Here is a 21687-nt window from a genome sequence, read left to right on the forward strand (position 1 = left end):
TGCTGCGGTGTGGCAACGCCTGCTACCTCCGCCGGTGTAGCCAGCTTACGCTAGGGCCTTGTGTCTGAGTTCTGTAGGTCTGCTCCCAAACGCCAAGGACTGACAGTGCTTGGATGCTTTGCCCTGGGGTGAAACAGGTGAGCGGGTCGTCAATTGCCCACTCATTCGCCTTTCCCAATTCTGCTGCTGCTGGTGGTGGTGCCAGTGTCTCTCTTCAATGCCAGTTCGCTTCCTGGCTAGTGTCATGCCTCGAATGTCCCTGATGGTAAGGGTAGTTTCTCCCCCCTGGTTGCACTTGTTGCGGTGTGGCAACGCCTGCTACCTCCGCCGGTGTAGCCAGCTTACGCTAGGGCCTTGTGTCTGAGTTCTGGAAGTCCGCTCCCAAACGCCAAGGACTGACAGTTTTTGGATGCTTTGCCCTGGGGTGAAACAGGTGAGCGGGTCGTCAATTGCCCACTCATTCGCCTTTTCCAATGCTGCTGCTGCTGCTGCTGGTGGTGGTGCCAGTGTCTCTTCTCTGCCAGTTCGCTTCCTGGCTAGTGTCATGCCTCAAATGTCCCTTATGGTAAGGGCAGTTTCTCCCCCCTGGTTGCACTTGCTGCGGTGTGGCAACGCCTGCTACCTCCGCCAATGTAGCCAGCTTACGCTAGGGCCTTGTGTCTGAGCTCTGGAAAGTCCGCTCCCAAACGCCAAGGACTGACAGTGTTTGGATGCTTTGCTCTGGGGTGAAACAGGTGAGTGGGTCGCCAATTGCCCACTCATTCGCCTTTCCCAATTCTGCTGCTGCTGCTGGTGGTGGTGCCAGTGTCTCTTCTCTGCCAGTTCGCTTCCTGGCTAGTGTCATGAATCAAATGTCCCTAATGGTAAGGGCAGTTTCTCCCCCCTGGCTGCCTCTGTCTGCGGTGTGGCAACGCCTGCTACCTCCGCCGGAGTGGCCAGCTTACGCTAGGGCCTTGTGTCTGAGCTCTGGAAGTCTGCTGCCAAACGTCTAAGACTGACAGTGTTTGGGTGCTTTGCCCTGGGGTGAAACAGGTGAGTGGGTCGCCAATTGCCCACTCATTCGCCTTTCCCATTTTTCAATGCTGCTGCTGGTGGTGGTGGTGGTGCCAGCATCTCTTCTCTGCCAGTTCGCTTCCTGGCTAGAGTCATGCCCAAAATGTCCCTAATTGTAAGGGCAGTTTCTCCCCCCTGGCTGCCTCTGTCTGCGGTGTGGCAACGCCTGCTACCTCCGCCGGAGTGGCCAGCTTACGCTAGGGCCTTGTGTCTGAGCTCTGGAAGTCTGCTGCCAAACGTCTAAGACTGACAGTGTTTGGGTGCTTTGCCCTGGGGTGAAACAGGTGAGTGGGTCGCCAATTGCCCACTCATTCGCCTTTCCCATTTTTCAATGCTGCTGCTGGTGGTGGTGGTGGTGCCAGCATCTCTTCTCTGCCAGTTCGCTTCCTGGCTAGAGTCATGCCCAAAATGTCCCTAATTGTAAGGGCAGTTTCTCCCCCCTGGCTGCCTCTGTCTGCGGTGTGGCAACGCCTGCTACCTCCGCCGGAGTGGCCAGCTTACGCTAGGGCCTTGTGTCTGAGCTCTGGAAGTCTGCTGCCAAACGTCTAAGACTGACAGTGTTTGGGTGCTTTGCCCTGGGGTGAAACAGGTGAGTGGGTCGCCAATTGCCCACTCATTCGCCTTTTCAATGCTGCTGCTGGTGGTGGTGCCAGCATCTCTTCTCTGCCAGTTCGCTTCCTGGCTAGAGTCATGCCCAAAATGTCCCTAATGGTAAGGGCAGTTTCTCCCCCCTGGCTGCCTCTGTTTGCGGTGTGGCAACGCCTGCTACCTCCGCCGGAGTGGCCAGCTTACGCTAGGGCCTTGTGTCTGAGCTCTGGAAGTCTGCTGCCAAACGTCTAAGACTGACAGTGTTTGGGTGCTTTGCCCTGGGGTGAAACAGGTGAGTGGGTCGCCAATTGCCCACTCATTCGCCTTTTCAATGCTGCTGCTGGTGGTGGTGCCAGCATCTCTTCTCTGCCAGTTCGCTTCCTGGCTAGTGTCATGCCTCAAATGTCCCTAATTGTAAGGGCAGTTTCTCCCCCCTGGCTGCCTCTGTCTGCGGTGTGGCAACGCCTGCTACCTCCGCCGGAGTGGCCAGCTTACGCTAGGGCCTTGTGTCTGAGCTCTGGAAGTCTGCTGCCAAACGTCTAAGACTGACAGTGTTTGGGTGCTTTGCCCTGGGGTGAAACAGGTGAGCGGGTCGCCAATTGCCCTCTCATTCGCCTTTCCAATTTTTCAATGCTGCTGGTGGTGGTGGTGGTGGTGGTGGTGCCAGCATCTCTTCTCTGCCAGTTCGCTTCCTGGCTAGAGTCATGCCCAAAATGTCCCTAATTGTAAGGGCAGTTTCTCCCCCCTGGCTGCCTCTGTCTGCGGTGTGGCAACGCCTGCTACCTCCGCCGGAGTGGCCAGCTTACGCTAGGGCCTTGTGTCTGAGCTCTGGAAGTCTGCTGCCAAACGTCTAAGACTGACAGTGTTTGGGTGCTTTGCCCTGGGGTGAAACAGGTGAGTGGGTCGCCAATTGCCCACTCATTCGCCTTTTCAATGCTGCTGCTGGTGGTGGTGCCAGCATCTCTTCTCTGCCAGTTCGCTTCCTGGCTAGTGTCATGCCTCAAATGTCCCTAATTGTAAGGGCAGTTTCTCCCCCCTGGCTGCCTCTGTCTGCGGTGTGGCAACGCCTGCTACCTCCGCCGGAGTGGCCAGCTTACGCTAGGGCCTTGTGTCTGAGCTCTGGAAGTCTGCTGCCAAACGTCTAAGACTGACAGTGTTTGGGTGCTTTGCCCTGGGGTGAAACAGGTGAGTGGGTCGCCAATTGCCCACTCATTCGCCTTTTCAATGCTGCTGCTGGTGGTGGTGCCAGCATCTCTTCTCTGCCAGTTCGCTTCCTGGCTAGTGTCATGCCTCAAATGTCCCTAATTGTAAGGGCAGTTTCTCCCCCCTGGCTGCCTCTGTCTGCGGTGTGGCAACGCCTGCTACCTCCGCCGGAGTGGCCAGCTTACGCTAGGGCCTTGTGTCTGAGCTCTGGAAGTCTGCTGCCAAACGTCTAAGACTGACAGTGTTTGGGTGCTTTGCCCTGGGGTGAAACAGGTGAGTGGGTCGCCAATTGCCCACTCATTCGCCTTTTCAATGCTGCTGCTGGTGGTGGTGCCAGCATCTCTTCTCTGCCAGTTCGCTTCCTGGCTAGAGTCATGCCCAAAATGTCCCTAATGGTAAGGGCAGTTTCTCCCCCCTGGCTGCCTCTGTTTGCGGTGTGGCAACGCCTGCTACCTCCGCCGGAGTGGCCAGCTTACGCTAGGGCCTTGTGTCTGAGCTCTGGAAGTCTGCTGCCAAACGTCTAAGACTGACAGTGTTTGGGTGCTTTGCCCTGGGGTGAAACAGGTGAGCGGGTCGCCAATTGCCCACTCATTTGCCTTTCCCATTTCCTTTTCCATTTCATTATTTTCCTTCTGATACACAACCAACCAAACATAACACACACAATAACACATATAACACATATAACACACAGTGACATCACACATAACACACATACACACACACTTACAATGCACAAAACACAAGGACCTTTTCCTTGTTATTTGCCCTGGCCTTCACTCACTAATAGCATTACATTAACACTATAACTCACACTTCACCCTATAACATTTTTCCATCCACATACCTGCCAACAGACCCAACTTTTTCAGGGACAGTCCTGCTTTTTTCCAGTCCTGTCCCATCTAATTTAGCTAAACTAGGTATGCAAAATGCAAATACACATAGGTAGTTATAGCTCGGTAGGTAACGCTACTATAAACATTTAATAAATATAATCAAGTACTAAATAATAAATCTAACTTTAAAATACATTTAAATAAACCCCTATTTTTTTTTTTAAAAAAACATTAAAATTAAATTATTATTATTTAGACATAATCCATCTTTAACCAAACCAGTGCACTGCTACTAATCTTAAACATAACCGTACATTAACCCTAAGCTATTTTTTAGTTCTTGTCCAACATTTTTCCATCAGCATACCTGCCAACACACCCAAGATTTTGGTGGACAGTCCTGCTATTTTCCAGTCCTGTCCAATAAGTAAGTTGGGTTGTTGCAAAGTATGCCATTGTAAATAGGTAGCAAATGTTAGGCATGTAAAGTGGTCCAAAATCAATTTAAAAATGTAAAATATTCCCTATTCTTTTATTAAACATCTATGGACAGTACACCTCGGTATGTGTGTGCAACTCTATTGGTCGTTTCGGCAGGGGGCTCGCCTGCCATCAACGAATGAAGTGCATTCTGCAGTTCTGCAATTCACTCGTTGATGCCAGACCAGCCCCCTGCCGAAACGACCAATAGAGCTGCACACACGTACCTTCACGGCAGCTGCTGCTGCTGTGATGTGTTATTAACCCCGTATTAACCCCTGCTAGGCAACCAGGAGGAAAACGAAGATTAAACGAGCACGAAGAATGTCCGCGAATATTCGCCCGAAGAGAAGACAGGAACGGGCGAATATTCGCGGAATACGAAGATTTTTTTTTCCCCGAAGACGAGCACGAAGACGAACACGAAGAGCCCCCTGGTGCCCAAGTCTATTAATAATAGATTTAAGATTGAACAAAATGTCATTAACAAACAGAAGCGACATAAAGTAATGGGGTGCATATCTCAAGAAAATGGTACCCCCAACACCTTCAAATACTACTATATAAAACCAATATGGAGTCGCACGCACAAAAAAGAAAAAATACCAATATGTATTTGGTGCAATGTAAATTTAACCCCTTAAGGACAATGGGCGGTCCCTAAGCCCATTGAAAACAATGCATTTTGAGCCTGTACATATACAGGCTTTGTCACTAAGGGGTTAATATTGAGCTCAGGGGACATTTATATTTGCATTGCACCAACATATTTTGGTACGATTTTCTCTTTTGAATGTGCAACTGGATATTGATTACATTAAACTGAGATTTACAATCCCATGCTTTTAAATGTCTCAAGTGATTACCCCAGTGAGGCTGTAATGTGTGATGTGCGTTACTCCACTCCTCCTGGCCATTGTAAAACAAAAAAAATTATATTACAGTCAACAAAAAATGTGGATATTGGATGTTTCCTATCCACTTTATATTTTTTTTACAATATAAAGTGATAATGTGTTCTGCGGGCTCATTCGACACATTATTGCTGGTTGTTACCCAATTTCTCTCTTAGCACCTAAGAGTAGATTAAAACACTTTAGTCCATGGACTGGACTATACTCTAGCCTTAGAAAACACTACAAGTATTGTTGGATCAATGTTCAACATTCATATTGTAAGCTTATTTTTTGGATTCTTTTTATTACAGCAGAGGGCGCTGTAACATATGATATTTATGCACAATGGAATAAAATGCACCTTGGTCACCAAGGTTAATTCATGCTCAGGAGTACCTATGTATCTGGATTGCAGGAAAAGACATTGATGTTTTTCAGCTACATCGCTTTACTAAAAGAAACAGGCTCTCAACCTGCTGTGATCCTGCTGAAAATCATCTGCTGGGTAAAAGGTTGCACATGCCTTTACGAATGGACCAAGGAATGAACCCAATGTGTGCATAACCCTTAATCTGCACTTCAAATGAAGCATATTCCAATTGGAAGCTGCATAACAAAACCAGTTTGCGGAGATGTTGATTGTTAAAAATAAATAAATAGTGATAAAACTGTTGCTTTTTTTGTTACAAGACACACATTGCTTAGCCAAAACAACTAAACCGAACAAGGTCAAAATTCAATAACTGGTGTAAAGTAAGTATTTTAGTATGTGACTATAACCAGTGGCGTATTTACCTTGGCTCAGGGCAGCACCCTCAGCAACCCACCTTAGCTGCTGCCCCCCTCATTGCTTGGCTCTGTCTCTTAACAGCATTTAACCCCTTAAGGACCAGGCTGTTTTTTATTTTCTGTACCCTTTGTGACCAAGGCTGTTTTAACAGTTTTCCTGTGCTCATGTTTAGCTGTAATTTTCTCTTCTCCCATTTAGTGTGCCCACACACATTATATATTGTCTTTTTCAGGATGTGAAGGGCTTTCTTCAGATACTATTTTTTTGATCATATCATCTAATTACCTATAAAAAAAAATGATGATGAAAAATTGAAAAACAAAAAAAAACTTTTTTCACTTTTATTTGAAAAATCTTTTAGTCATCTAAAAAAAGCCAATGAAACAACCTGCTAAATAGATTCTACTATTTGTCCTGAGTTTAGAAATACCCAATATGTTCATGTTTTTTTTTTGCTTTTTTCTGCAAGTTATCGGGCAATAAGCACAATTAGTGTTTTGCTATTTCAAGACCATTTTTCCAAATCTGCTCACTCTGCCCCATGTGCTATTTTGGGTTAAAGCTGTGGAAGTACTGTCTTGCATCATGTAAATGGGTGTCAGGATTGGGTTTGGGGCATAAGAGCAGAGGATAGTCCAAAAAGATGTCAGGAACAGTCCAATAGGTCAGGGGCCAGCAGCGATCAGAGAAAATGGTAGTCCAAGCTTGGGTCATGAAATAGACAAACCGGGTAGTCCAATAGGAGAGCCAAAAGTCAAATTGTGTAGCAAGGCTACTTAACCATTGTTCCACAATGCAAGAAGGAAGCCGATAGAGCAACCTTCTCATACTGAGCTCTATAAAAGTGGTATTCCCAAAAAACTTAAATTAAAAGGAAGTAACAATAATTATTGAGGTTATCATTTTACGGTACGTCATTCCTTTATATTTGTTGACATATGTATCCTTGTTATTATATGGCTGTAAGTGCAAATGTTTTTCAGGACATACAAGAAAACAAGATAATGTGTTTTTCCTGGTAAAATATTTCCTAATTAAATAAATAAGTTTATGTGAGGGATTATGGACAGGATGTTAAGCATTCTGGTAATCACACATAGAGACAGTTGCTTAACATCAAGGTGGAGGAATAGAAGGAAGTAATATTCTGGCTTGTCCATCAGAGCATGATGTGGTGTACTAGAGATAGCATGTAGCTGTTTTCTCTAGATGCAATCACGGCAGCAAATATCCAAACATGCAGACACCTACCTTAGATTGGATGATTGTATCTGAAAAGCTACTAAAACGTAGCTAGTCCAAAGTGATTCAAGATTTAAGCTCGTGATATGAAACACACACGTGTTACTGTTTTTGTATTACTCACTCTGTTTTCTGTTCCAATATATTTTATTGTACCTAAAACGCACACCCAATAATTATTTTATTGTCAAATTAAAACTGAATGTACACCCAGCTGACATTTGTCTGGTTATGCTCCTCCTTTGTTGTTTTGTTAAGCACAAAGACAAAGACATGTAGACAAAGTTTGGTAGGAAGCCCTGTCACTATACTGCATGTCACTTGCTATAAACCCCAGCCCTGCCCTGTGTACTCTCAATTATTACTTATGAATTAGCACACAATTCTTCTCCATGTGTTATTAGCTTTATGCTTTCCAATCCAATACCAAAAGCACATTATGTATTATTATTATATACACATATTGTCTATGTTCTGTCATGCCCTTTGTCATATCTATTGTATCTGATTTTAGTATTACACTGCAAAAACTGCTTCTTTTTCCACTTCTAGTGGAAGTTGTAAGACATTTTCACTCTGCTATCGGGTTAACTCCAGAATGTGTAGCCCACTAAATTTGTTGAATATTTGATCTATGTTGATTAGAATGTACCCAGACAACCATTATTTGCTAATTCTATAAATAAATTATTATACTATGTAGCCATGGTCCCCTAAAGGTAATTTTTTTAAATTACCTGCAACCATTCTGTACTCTGCAGAAGTGGGATTCATGATTAATTACGGAGTCATCTGCTAAAACAGGTTATTGATTTGGGCTTCCAGATCTGTTTAATTGGAGAAATGAATGTAATAGGAAGTACATCCAATTTCATTACTACTTTACGGTAGCTCTGATGAGACAGCTGTGTTGTTGTGAAAACCATTTCTTGAACTTCTTTTTGTGGGACAAACATTGTAAATTCAATGACGCTGGCAATTAATGTTAACCCAACTAACACTCTCTTAACTAGCCTCTGAAATAAAACAGCATAGGGAGATGTTATCCTCCAACCTCCTACAGGGTACAGCATACTGAGACAATAGTGTTTAAAAAAAATCCTGATACACAGTACTGGGAATAATTTCAGACTGGTTTTGAAAAAAAAATAGTACAAGACAGGGATGACCATTATCCCCTAACCCTGCCGCCCAAGGCCTACACCTAGTCTGCCTAGGCCAGAATACATTGCTGACTATAATGCCCATTGTCAGAAAATGGAAATCAAAACATCACATGGCAAATGATTAAAAATCAGGTATGATTGATGTATTATAGAGGTATGCCTCATTTCATGACCGGTATGTAGGCTTAACCTATTGACCCATTTATTAGACTAAGTATGCCAATTTAATAAAAATAATAATAATAAAAAGTGTACCAGAAGTCTATAATGTGATTACTGATAAATTAATTCATCAGACTTTAGTGGATTTTTATAATATTTTGACCCATTGGCTTTCAAATTACTTTTACAATTTTCTTTTTTTGTTTGCTCTCTTTGACTTTGTTGTGCTTGCATAATTAGGAAAATGACAATGTGAGCACCTTCTTTGGAAAATGTCTTATCTGGTGATGTACGCAGTGTTGGTTCACAAATAAAACATGATTTAAAAAAAGAGTAGTCATGGGCAATGTAATAATCATAATCTTCAAAGCCTTCAGGGTGAATATTTCCAATTTCTGATCAGTATTTTTGACTTTAATATATATTTCTATAGCTGTTGGTTGGGGATTTTCCTTAATCATGTTCTATGTGCATTAAATGGAGATTTCCAATTTTTTTGGAAACACAGAAACATTAGCCTGCAATTTAACTTCAAGTAAACAAGAAAAAATATTCCAAGAATTAAAAAGTGCTCAGATCATCAAAATACTAAAATATTCTAATAATGATCTGTCTGAGGTTAGTATGCTGAGAGGTTCCAGAAAACCTGTGCCAAATACCAGGCAGCCAAATACCAGGCAGAAATGTCCTGATTTTGCAAGATATGTTGGAATATCAGTATTTATTTGTTCAAAAGGCTTTGTGGTAGAAACGTTGGAGCTGTACTTGTTACATACTCAGATTGTATTCAAGACATCCTTGACCTGAAACCTCAATAAAGCTGAATGCATTGAAAAATGTAGTACATTTTCTGCCTCAACCAGGAAATAAGGCATTTATTTTAATCCTGCGAGGAATCCCACTGTAATAAAGCTATGGAATTCTACTGGTATGAAAAGGAAAATGTGAAGCGACCTGGTATTTCCTGGATCAAATTCAGAAGCCACATCAGTGCCCACAGAGTCTGCTTTTGCAATACGTTAGAAGTTAACTATTTGAGTACCCAAAGATGCGAGGATTTTAGCATTTAGTGAGGGAAGTGAAATCGGAAATTTGTTTTAAGATGCGGAAATTCATTCTGCTACATTTGGCACTAATAAAAATAACACTAGTAGTGTAAAACAATGTCAGTGTAATTTTCACCTTTTGGGATTATTGCTCCTGTATTTATGGAATATAACAATTTAACAATTTTAGAATATGCCCTTCTAGCCAGAAACAGTACAAAGTGCTAAATACAAAGCAATAAAGATTTTATTGTATCGATTTATTGCTATCGCTATAAATGCAAAAACTGAGAGATTTACTATTTTCTAACACAAATACTTAAATGAATTTCACTTAATCACCCTGGATTTCTGTAGGGCTGCATATATTGAAACCAGTTCACTTAATAGTTCACTGGGATACTATATATATATATTGTGTTCTACCATTCCAGTAAAACTCTGAAACAATGGTTTTTAACTTCACACCCACGCCAGGTTAAAACTATTTACCGTAAAGAATCTCATAATTTGTTATGCTTCTCCTCAAGATTAAATGGTTATTTTGTTGAAATCCAGTATTGCCATAGTAACCGTGAACTATTAATTTTCATGTCACAGCTGCATCTACCGTATAGAACAAAACCTAGTACTAAAAACTAAAACTTATGCTTTTAAATAAACTAAAGCAGTAACTATATACACCTTGCTAGTACCGGGTTGGACCCACTTTTTTGCCTTCATTCTTTGTGGCATTCTTTCTACAAGGTGCTAGAAACATTCCTCAGAGATTTTGGTCCGTATGGACATGATGGCATCACGCAGTTGCTGCAGATTTTTCGGGTGACTGTTGAGGCCATTGGAGTGCAGCGAACTCATTGTCATGTTCAAGAAACCAGTTCTAGATGATGTGAGCTTTGTGACATGGTGCATTATCCCGCTGGAAGTAACCACCAGAAGATGTGTACACTGTGGTCATAAAGGGATGGACACGGTCAGCAACAATACTCAGGTAGGCTGTTGCGTTTAAACAATGCTTAATTGGTACTAAGGGGCCCAAAGTGTGCTAAGAAAATGTTCCCCACATCAACACAACACCACCAGCCTGAACCGTTGATACAAGGCAGGATGGATCCATGCTTTCATGTTCTTTATGCCAAAGTCTGCCATGTGAATGTCGCAGCTGGAATAGAGACTCATCAGAGCAGGGAACGTTCTTCCAGTGTCCAATAAATATATATATATATAAATGTGGGAAGGCTTTCCACAAGATTTTGGAGTGTTTCATCTAGTAGAAAATTTGTGAGATCAGGCACCAATATTGGACAGAAAGGCCTGGATTTTGCCATAGATAAGACAACTTTATGCTTATCCCAAGCATGTATAAGAGCTTTTTTTTTAAAAAAAAATTATTAATAAGCCTCTACCACTGCTGATGAGGTGATTCCATTTATCTACCACCATCTCACTAAACTTCCTTACTTTACATCTATATCCTCTTGTTCTGTTCTCCTCCTTTGAAATAAACTTCCCTCCTGCCATTTGTTAAATCCCTTTGAAAGTATTGAAATGCTTCAATCACATATCCACTCTCTACTTCCCTGCAAGCTACACATATTGAGTGCCCTTAACCTTTCTGGATACCCCCCCCCCCTGTAAACCATCTACCATTTTGGCAACCATATAGACAATAACCACCAGGCCCAGACAGGCTCACCTAGCAAATCCTGGTTGGCTGCTGGTCAACAGTGCCACACATTGACCTGATCTGCCATTCCAGACATCGACTGTACTTACGGCAACAGGTTGCTGCTGGGCGTTACATTGCATGATACCGCTAAACAGAATTAGGACAAGTTAAGCTAGTCAAAGAATTCTAGTGAAGGACAAATACTATGGCATAAACAATATAATGGTTAAAACAAATTCCACATTACATGCCAAACCAAATAGAAAAAGTGACACGAATTTCAGTTTTTCTAAAAAAGTTCCTTACCCCAATAGTAAATTTATCCAATAGGCAAGGTTGAACATACAAAGCGCATGTAGGCGACAGTATACAACATATCAAATGCTAGACATACACAAGGGGGTGGTTATATTCACAATTAAGCTAAAGAAACAAGAATATAGGTAGAAAATATACATCTACAACCTTTTTGCAACTCTCATCACCATTCTGACTGAAGGTGATTTTTCAATCTGCAACAGATCAACTAATTTGTCATTCGACCAAATAAGGTTTGAGGTTTTTACAGGAGGAAAAACGGGTTGAATTGTTTGTATCTGCTGTCAAATACCGTTTATCTATTCTATATCCGACATGCTCTTCAGAATAACATAGGTGTTCACAAAAGCAAGTTACATTTACCCATCAATAAACCAAAAAAACCACCGGATTAGGGATCGACAAAACAGGGGCTACATTTTAACTTATGGCTGTTTTTGGAGCATTTAATGCAGATCTCTATGAGTGCGAAAGATTACAGAAAAAAATTGCCGAAGTAATTTAAAAATGCTTTACAATATTAACTGAAGGTTTTTTCCCCCCTTTTCTACATACCGATATCCTGTATGAACCCATAATATACCATTTTATTAGATCTGTATTCGCGCAATCATTTAAAATAAACAGACTCAGTTTTAATAATTTTTTTTTTTTTTACTATACAAGTGTTATAACATGACTCTATAGTATTAAAAACACGGCCGTCATCTGTTCTGCCCAATAGCGTGCTCCTCAATTGATTTAATACACAAACTTACACAGATTTAAATTGGCTTGAAAAAGATTTATAAAAAAGATACAATTCCCTAGTGTTCATATAAAGCCCTTTTAAAAACGACTTGTTTGTAAGTCGTTAAAAGTAAAATGACAGCAATATTGATGAAGAATGGCACATACATTAAAAATGTTCACTCAAAAGGGAAAATAAAAGTCCGTGTAAACAGAAATTGTTTTCAGTTACCCATCAAAACCGAGATTGTTCGTAAGATCATAAATTACAATATCAAATGTGTTGTGGGTTTAGCAGAGCAGAATTGATATTTTATTGTCAAATGAGCATATCATTGAGAAAAACAATCAAAATAAAAAATATATCGCCCGATACGTTTCAGATGAAATTAGGAAACCTTTTACGAGACGTGATCAGCCAACAACCTTTGAAAACAGCCTAATAAAGCATTCACATTTTATTTCCAAACACTCCCACCGCATGATATGTTCCAATCCATGTTTGATCAACCAAATACCAAAGTGCTATTTAAATGCATCCCTGATCTAGTGGCCATGAGCATCAGACATCACAGCCCCTTGATTGTATGCATCTGCTACTTAAACCTTTTTTTTTTTTTTCCTTCAATTTCCAAAAAAACAAAAATAAAAAAATACTTTTTGATTACACTTGGGGGATTTTTTTTTTATTTTTTTTTCTGTGACATACTGTCCATAATCATGTCATTTGATTATCCAAATTGGAATTTTGATGGGGATGAGAAAGAAAAAAACAAAAAATCCCTCTAAATTATATATAAACAGATGACCACAAACTCTATATTTTGATGTATTTTTAATGAAAAACCTGAAATAACCTACAGTGGATGAGAATTGGAAAAAATAATAAAAATACAAAAAACGCCCTTCACTGACAGTTTACCGTATTTGGCAGCGAAAGGATTAACATTGTTGTGCTCCATGTCCGTCATCTTTATGGGATTAAAAAGAAGGAAAAAAAAAACGCTCTATGGAACCGGAATGAAATGTTTGGTCCCACCGCATTTTGTAAACCTGAAATGGTCACTCACAGAATTAAATGTGGGTAGCCCGTCCCCGGGCTGGCCCACTGCACGTTTTAAGCCTTTGCAATTCCTCTAACAAACTCTTTGTGGGACATTTGCAGGATCACATTAATTTGTCCATTAGGTTACAATACTTTAAAAGTGGTTTTGTGCAGCTGCACTTTTTTCCAGTTTGCCGTAAGCATGCAGATTGATTGTAACTTTCCTTTTACACTCTTCTCCCTTAAAATAGGCCAGTCTCCTTTTCTTTTGGCAGATATGTGTATTTCCTTTAGTCTTTATAGATTGTCTCCAGGCTGGTACTGTGGCTCTGTGGCAGTAAAGTAGTCTTCTAAAAAGGACTGAATATACTCAAAAGTTGGCCTTTCATCAGGGTCCTTCTTCCAGCACAGCTTCATTAATTCATGCAGAGATTCTGGACAACCTTGAGGGCATGGCATTCTATACCCACGCTCGACCTGCTCCAGAACCTCACGATTAACCATGCCTGAGAAATCAAACGCCACGTCATGAGTCCGAGGAATTATGTATACATCAAAACAACAAAAACAAACAAAACAATTCCTCTAACTTACATTTGTATGGCATCTAACCCTTTTTGCCTTCAAAATTAAGTTGATGAGCTGGAAAAGTTTCCATTGACCTCAGATCACCCAAAACCATTTGTCTGGTTTAGACCCTTTCTGTAAGCCTCGCTATTTCCGCAATCGATGTTTTTGCAGTCGTTAAAGACTTGGCAGGGCTGTGAATGGATTTCTGCCTAGTGATGCCTTTGTCATAGATCCAGAACAGAAGTTTAGTACTAAACTAAATTTACTAAATACATTTCCAGGAACAACAATATTACAGAAACAGCATAGAACTAAAACTACAAGGTCAATATTGGATACCCACAGATTGCAAATAAGGTATCTTAAATCGAAGACTCAATGAGGCAGGTACTTCCATAAAAAGGATAGCAAAGTTAGGTATGAAGACTTTGTCAAATAATGCGATACCTGGATATGGCACTCTTCCTTTGGTGACCAGCTCTGTCAGGAGTATTCCAAAGGACCATACGTCTGATTTAATAGTAAACCGTCCATATAAAGCTGCCTCGGGGGCTGTCCATTTGATTGGAAATTTTGCTCCTATAATAATAAAATTATAATATAAACAGGGCAGCGTTCATAGGATATGACGTGTCTAGAAGTGACAAATTTGTCATAAAAAAAGAAACAATTTAACAGGTACCTTGTCTAGCTGTGTATTCATTGTCTTCTATTAACCTTGCCAAGCCAAAGTCAGCAATTTTGCACACAAGATTATCCCCCACTAAGATGTTTGCGGCTCTGAGGTCTCTATGGATGTAGTTCATTCTTTCAATGTAAGCCATACCATCAGCAATCTAAAAGATAAGGATTGTGTTAACATGACATATTCAGTTAGTCCTCTGGAAATGTAGCGCCCGGTGCCCAGCTCGGTTTACCTGTGCAGCCATATCAACAAGCTGTGGCAGCTTTAAATATTTCCCATCTCCCTCTTTTAAGAAGTCAAGCAGACTACCTGTTGAAAGTACAAAAATGATTAAGTCAATGCTGGTCCTAGGCGAATAGATGCCTCACATTAGAGTGATCTCTAGCTAGCTTATGATTGTTTTGTAGACACTGAAAATGCCAATGTGCAGTTTTGTGTATAGTGAGATCACATAGTACAATAAAATCCAGTGGCCAAGCGGCAAACCACAAATTCTTCAGTTAAAAAAAGGATGGACCAAATAGATATCTGTACACTGTAAAATCATATGATGTCATATACACAGTAAATCCCCCCTAGTGTCTTAAAAAGAACAAAAACAAGGATTCTACTTGTCTGGGAGATGGCTACTGCAGGATGGCCTATAAAACCATCCATTACGCATATGAATTACATTATTATTATTATTATTTATGGTTTTATATAGCGCCATCAAATTCCGTAGCGCTGTACAATGGGTAGACCGGACATAACAAGTAGCATGTAATGTAACAAATTGAGACAACAGGTGAGGAGGCCCTGCTCAAACTAGCTTACAGTCTAGAGGGATTTAGGGTGTATTACACATAGACAAACATGAACGCTTACTATAAGGATTTACACGTCACCTTTTCAAACCGCATAAATTTACCTTTTGTCATGAATTCCGTGACAATATAGATTGGCTCTTCGGAAACAACTGCATATAGAGGAACCAATTTGTCGTGTCTCAGTTTTTTCATGATTTGTGCCTCTTGTAGGAAAGCTTCAGGCATCATAGTTCCAGGCTTTAGTGTTTTAATGGCTACTTTTGTTGTTCCGTTCCAAGTTCCTAAGGGGCAAGGCAATGACTAATGACACATCATGACATGCAAAACATTGTCATTTAATATTTAAAACATGGAAGCCCCAGCATTACATGCAGGGTGGACATTATTTATGGCCATATGGTGCCAGAAGCTAGTTCAGATGTGTAAGGCGTGGTTTTGAATACAACAAAGACACAACACAAATGTTTCTATGATCTGTTTTGTTTTTTTATTTTTTATCAAATTTCCATGTCATAATCGTTATTATTTTAAAATTTAAAGTTCAGACAAAGAATTTACACTTACCCATCCAGACTTCACCAAAACATCCTTGTCCCAGTTTAACTTCAAGCCGCAGCGATTCTCGCGGAATCTCCCAAGCATCCTTTGCTAGTCCTTGAGTTTGTGGTTTTACAGTAGGACAGACTGTTGTGAGTCTATAGCACAATCCATCGGCATGTTCTACAGTACAAATAAAATGTAAAATACGTAAGCCAGTGTATATAAACAAATTGCTAAAAGAATATGAATTGCATGGATAGAGAATTAATAAATGAACCTACATGCCTTATTCAGCGCTTGCAATTCAAGCAATTCAAGAATTACATACGAGCATATGCCTAAAGCTTGTGAAAATTATATCGTTGCCATGGTTAAGGAGTTAAGTAGGCGTTAGGAAACTGATTTCTTGGGAGAAGCATCGCAAGGCAGATGCAGGAGAGACTACCTCTGCATTATGTTAGACTGCCATTAAGTCTGAGAGCGACACCAACGGAGGGGAGCGTTTAAAGGCTAAAAAGGACAATGCTGCTCGTCTCCCTGTTATCATAATGAGAATACAGGGTTGGGTAGTTGTGGGAAAAGGTATAGCAGGTTAAACTAAAGGGAGATTATAATACCAGCACGTTAATGCAGAACCAGGGATTGCAAATATCTACAAGAAAACCATTGCGTGAAGTAAGCGTACGGTTACATCTGATCACGTGTGCGAGTATGTGAAAAACATTTCAAACGTCACTCATTACACGCTTTTTTTTTTTTTTAGGGCAGCGATTTACTTAACCGAGATCTAACGTGACATATCTTACCAGAGTAGTGTTTAACCAGTTTCTGTAGTGAGTCAAACTGTGCTCTTGTAGTGATATAGTATCCTCCATTGTCAAGTTTTCTGATCTTGTAGTGTTTCACATTATCGCCTCTTGCCTCATCCCAGTCACGAATGGAAAGGGAATATGCACCTGTAAGGCAGAACGAAATTGTCCGATTACTACAGCATTTAGTTGTAGCAACGTTATGTTTCTGGGATACAAACAAAAACATTGTGTTATACAATCATTTAATAATCTCAAATGAGGCCATTTTGGCTGATGCACCGGATTAAATCAATCGAGGGTACATGGCTAAGAGGCCTTTTGTACTACATATGCGATAAAGAAACTATTCATCCATGATGAATCCTGCCTATTCACTATAACCATTTTAATAGCCTTCGATTCTGTGTTTCTAGCAAGCTACGTTTGTCATAACTAGCTATGCTCTGGCAGTAAGATTTCATTTTCCAACAATATTCTACCGCTCTGTCTATTAATGCAATCACCATAACATTATTCATGACCCACAGATCTACTATATGTTTGCAAAGGTAGAACAGTGGGATAGGTATAGAGTACCTTTAGTGGTTTCACTTTCACGAACTAGAAAGGTTCCTCTCTGGTTTCCGGGGTTTAGCAGTAATCTCTCGGCATCCTTCCTACCCATTTTTCCAAAATACCACCTGAAAATACAAGAAAACTATGTAACTTTTGTGCATTTAACTGCTCAGGCAATATGGGGAAAGAGTATGGACAGATGTGCAAGCCGGACAGGTATGACAATGTAGACTTATCACCGAATGGTGGCTCAAATAGTGTTGAACAGTCACATTTGAATAACTGAATATGGAAGAACAGTCCTCCTGGTTCCATGGTGGTTACACCAACACAGTTCTGTAATTGGCCTTTATATGGAGCTGTATCTTTTTGAAACCATTGATTACAGTGTATTTTCGGTAAAGGATATTTCATAACAGTGATTTACCAAGTATTTCCACAAATTTTGTGAGAAAGCGCTTTCATCTAAGTACGATTCATCTTTTATTACCACTACGTCTAGAAGCATCTGAAAGTTATTTTTGTAATCCCACGAGTTTAAATTATTTTACAAATGAACGTAGGCATATGTAACAATATTTCCATCAGATATTAAAAGCTGGTTTAATAAATGATGCCTTACTCTTCAGCTTGTATGGAGTCTGCAGGGGCTACATAATTACTAGGTATGTAGCCAGTTTTTCCAGTGGCGATGGATCTTGCTTCCCACCAGTCCCCTTCCCTGCAAAAAAAAAACCAAAAACCAATACATATACAGTAGTATCCTTTACAAAGCATCAACGTTTCAACAGTGTCAGCTTCACAATAGATTTCAAGCCTTAACAGTTTGTACACAAAAGGTAGTAACATCCGGAATTTATTGAAACTAAGTCACCTGGAAATAGCTTTAGCGCAGAAAACCTCAATATGAAATTGAAGTCTACCTTGCTCTATATAACAAAATATAAGTGAAAAGAAACCCCGCAATTTTACATACTAGAACTGCTACTCTTATACCAAGCCATGGGTCATCAGAACAGTGTCCCAGAGGGATGTGACGACATTGGGAAGTAGAGCCGCGCCAAAAGAACTCCAGTTCTCAGGAAATAGAGTATCTTGGCTAGATGTCAAAGTAAAGTCAAAATCCCTATTGCTCACATGCAACCCATAGACTTGGATTTGTGGGGTATAAAATATGACTCACGTGTTGTTTATGATCTGGAACCTTTCACCTTTTCGAAATGAAAGATCTTCATTTGTTCTAGCTTCGTAATCATATAAGGCCACGAAAACAGTAACACCACCTGGAAAAGGGAACAAAGATAACTCACAGCTTTAGTCATATTACCAGTGATATCAAACACATGACAGATAGACATTATAAAGACATAAAATACAGAACAACATTAATGTGAAACATGCAATAGCAAGCCTCAAACAACCATTATGTTTTAATTAGAATCCAGAATATGACATGTTTATGTATACTGCCCAATGAATAATTAAATAAGCACTCATAACCTCCGCAGAGTATTCCTCTGAAATACTCGGCACTCTTGCTAACCCCATTTCTTTTCAAGACCCATCATGTTAGTCTGCCTAAGGTGCCCACTGCACAGACTGACTTCGGGGTTGAACGGACAGAAAAAGAAACTAATATATAATATTTTATATTACACATTTACATATATATTATTTTTTATATATATAAAAAGTTTACTATGTATTGATCCCTAACTACACTATTGGTTAATCACCTTGAAACAAGAGTCTGGAACTTCTAGTTGTAATGCTTGATCATATTCTGTGATTGTAACCTTACCAGCGGTCATACTACTCCTTGCACTTATAAACCAAAGTGCAAGAACAAGTGGCATTTCGGTTCACAATTTGGAAGTAGTAACAAAAAATTAAAAAAAAAAACACCAAGACAAAAAGAGTCCAGCCATAAGGGTTTATTATGGCTCAGATGCCTCAAACGGAAGCCACCAGCGGGAAATAGTCTCTTGACCCATTAGCACAGCTGCCTGCGTTGAACAGGATATGGCCCCTGCCACAGCTTTTAGCGCAACTAAATTCATTAATAAAAAATAGAAATCGGTAATGGTCTTGGACACATTAACCCCATGGAAGCAGGGATCTATGTGAGGAAGGGCCTGCATTATATAGCTAGTGTCCTGTCCAGACACCCACTCCCCTTCTACACTTATTTATGGTGAGCAGATTCTGTAGATTCTATTACAATAGCGTGTATGTGTGTACGTGTACAGTGAAAATAACATTAAAACACATTAAGACATACTGATAAAGTTGAAGAAGAGGCTGCACACAACTTAATAGGACAGAGATACATCAATGGGGAGGAAAAATCGTACAGATTCTCTCCCCGCTGTGTACATGTGAGGTGGGTTTTACCAAGGGTATGGAACAGTAAAGTAAAAAGTTTTACCTGACTAGACCCTCAGATTGGGAAGTGCCACCTAAAATTCCTGAAGAGCCAGACTGACGTATCGCCTTGATTTTATATAATGGTCATTTTTTAGCGGTCACTCAATTTTTAGAACTTTATGTAACATCTTCGACTGGCATTAATATCGAATGATTTTTTTTTCTAGTTATACCCACAACCTTCTAGGATTTACTGACGTGTATGCTATTTCCCCTACTGCCACACAGTACATTACTTTTATTTAGACAGCGCCAGAAGACTCTTCAGCGCTATTACTATACGAGAGTGAAAATTAACATTTACAGTGAAACATACTAGCACAAAAGGACAATGGGCAATCTATTATGTAAAAATAAACATGCCAAAATCTCTAAGGCACAGGGAAAGTAAAGCAGAATTATTAGATACCTTGAAGAAAGAAAAAAAAAAAGGAAAATGACAGGCCTAACACTTTCAAGGGCATCATTAAAATGCATATCAAATTGTGGGCAGACGAGTGAGTTTTCCATCAAACTGTAAGGCGTAACATGCAGACTGTTTTCACAATTAAACACAAGGTCATTATTTCACTTCGAGAATAAAACTGACACTTGAAGTACGGCAATTATTCTGCCCAAAGCCTTTAAGCTGGGCAGTCGAGACAAAAAATGTGTTTGTATAAAAAATGACAATAATAAAGCTTTTTACAGCAATATTTGAATGGGATAGCTTTCAGAAGCCAACCATGTACGTAGCGGCACTTCAGCATCTTCTGATGCAGATTACAAAAAAGAGATAAAAAGTCTGTGGAGCAGCGGAGGCAGGACTTTAGCTCCAGAGCTGACCAGCAGCTGCCCAACTTCCTCCAATAGACGTTATGCATGTTGAACTACATACGAGACTTCTGCTAAAGAGGAAAGTCATGTTTACAGATAAATGTTGAGGCTTCCTCTGGAAAGAAGAGAATGCAGATGATCGGTCTGCGAGCAACTGGCACCTTCTCTCAGAATTAAAAAAATAATAATATCCCAATATAGCTGCTTGAAACCATGGTGACATATGAAAAAATGGGAAATAGGCAGCCTCTATTGACAGTGCATGCTGGGGGGGGGGGGGGAACTTCACCTGCAGGTTTGTGAAGTCCCAGGTACCCTCACTAACATGCTGACAAGGTTTAATAAAAACACTGTTAAAGGATTTATAAAAAAGTATATTTTTAATGTTGTAAACAAAACTGGGTTTACGAGCTTCTTCTTGTTTTAACAAGCATGAGATTGCAGAAAGGGGACCCGGAGCATGACTCACCGAGAACTGGCACCGCTTCTAGCCATGAATCATGTGGCTGCTTAATTTGAATTACTTTACACAACCATACCTGGATGTAGTCTTTAGAAAACTAAGCAACATAAAGCACATTAAAGCTTACCCGTTAATCCTCCTGGATAAGGAACGGGAACAGGTGAAAACAATGACGATGCTCCCCCAAAAGGCGTCATCCCTGAAGAGCCTCCAAATGGCGTCATGGAATGACTGTTAAAGTTTGTTGGAGGTCCTTTAACCGCAGGAGACTGTGTCATTTGTGTCGGGTCAGCTCCATATTGGCCGATTGGGTCTTGTTTCGGTTCTGGCCTGTATTTTATAGATGGCCCTTTATCCTCTTTGCTTTTAATGCAGCCCATGATACCTATATAAGAGAAATGGTGTACATGAAAACAAAGAAACAGCCATATAGAACAACCAGAACAGAAAAAAACGCCGTATACATTCCATGTCGAATGCACTGTAAGCATGATATAGTCTTGCTGCTCGTACCTATGCATGTTACAAATTATTTAAAGGGGAACGGTTACCTTTGTGGCTTTTTGGCAGAACTTAATTCATATATTAATAGTATATCTTATGTTTTTCACTTAGTGTAATTGACATTTAGCTTACAAGTACATGACTAATTTCCCCATCGGTGGCAAGAGCTGGCCAAACACGCATATCTAATATTATCATCTCATTTTATACCCTCGAAGTACAGATTGCCCAGACCCGTGGCATCAGTAGAAGTTGACATATTAACTGGTGAGCACTACCA

General features: G+C 40.4%; 1 protein-coding gene across 1 annotated transcript; it reads right to left on the reverse strand.

The window, feature by feature from the left end:
* Positions 1 to 13523: 13523 nt before the first annotated feature.
* Positions 13524 to 21283, reverse strand: LOC149287841 (tyrosine-protein kinase Yes). The gene is made up of 11 exons (XM_089492474.1): positions 21031 to 21283; positions 18381 to 18480; positions 17820 to 17918; positions 17219 to 17322; positions 16637 to 16786; positions 15855 to 16010; positions 15392 to 15571; positions 14714 to 14790; positions 14479 to 14632; positions 14244 to 14375; positions 13524 to 13732 (listed from the first exon to the last, which is right to left on the reverse strand). The coding sequence occupies exons 1-11, from the start codon at positions 21281 to 21283 to the stop codon at positions 13524 to 13526; spliced, it is 1614 nt and encodes a 537-aa protein (XP_089348600.1).
* Positions 21284 to 21687: the final 404 nt, after the last annotated feature.

The sequence above is a fragment of the Sceloporus occidentalis genome, unplaced genomic scaffold (genome assembly GCF_023333645.1).
Source record: "Sceloporus occidentalis isolate IW3139 unplaced genomic scaffold, rSceOcc1.0.p SCAF_56, whole genome shotgun sequence".
NCBI classification, from domain to species: domain Eukaryota; kingdom Metazoa; phylum Chordata; class Lepidosauria; order Squamata; family Phrynosomatidae; genus Sceloporus; species Sceloporus occidentalis.

What these genes read in the sequence shown, in the direction of transcription:
- LOC149287841 (XM_089492474.1), bottom strand. Translation starts at nt 21,283, where the DNA reads ATGGGCTGCATTAAAAGCAAAGAGGATAAAGGGCCATCTATAAAATAC. An exon ending in TTATCCAGGAGGATTAACGG is followed by an intron (nt 18,481 to 21,030) that starts GTAAGCTTTAAT and finishes TCCCTTTTCCAG; the next exon opens with GTGGTGTTACTGTTTTCGTG. An exon ending in AGGAAGAGTGCCATATCCAG is followed by an intron (nt 13,733 to 14,243) that starts GTATCGCATTAT and finishes TTGATTTCTCAG; the next exon opens with GCATGGTTAATCGTGAGGTT.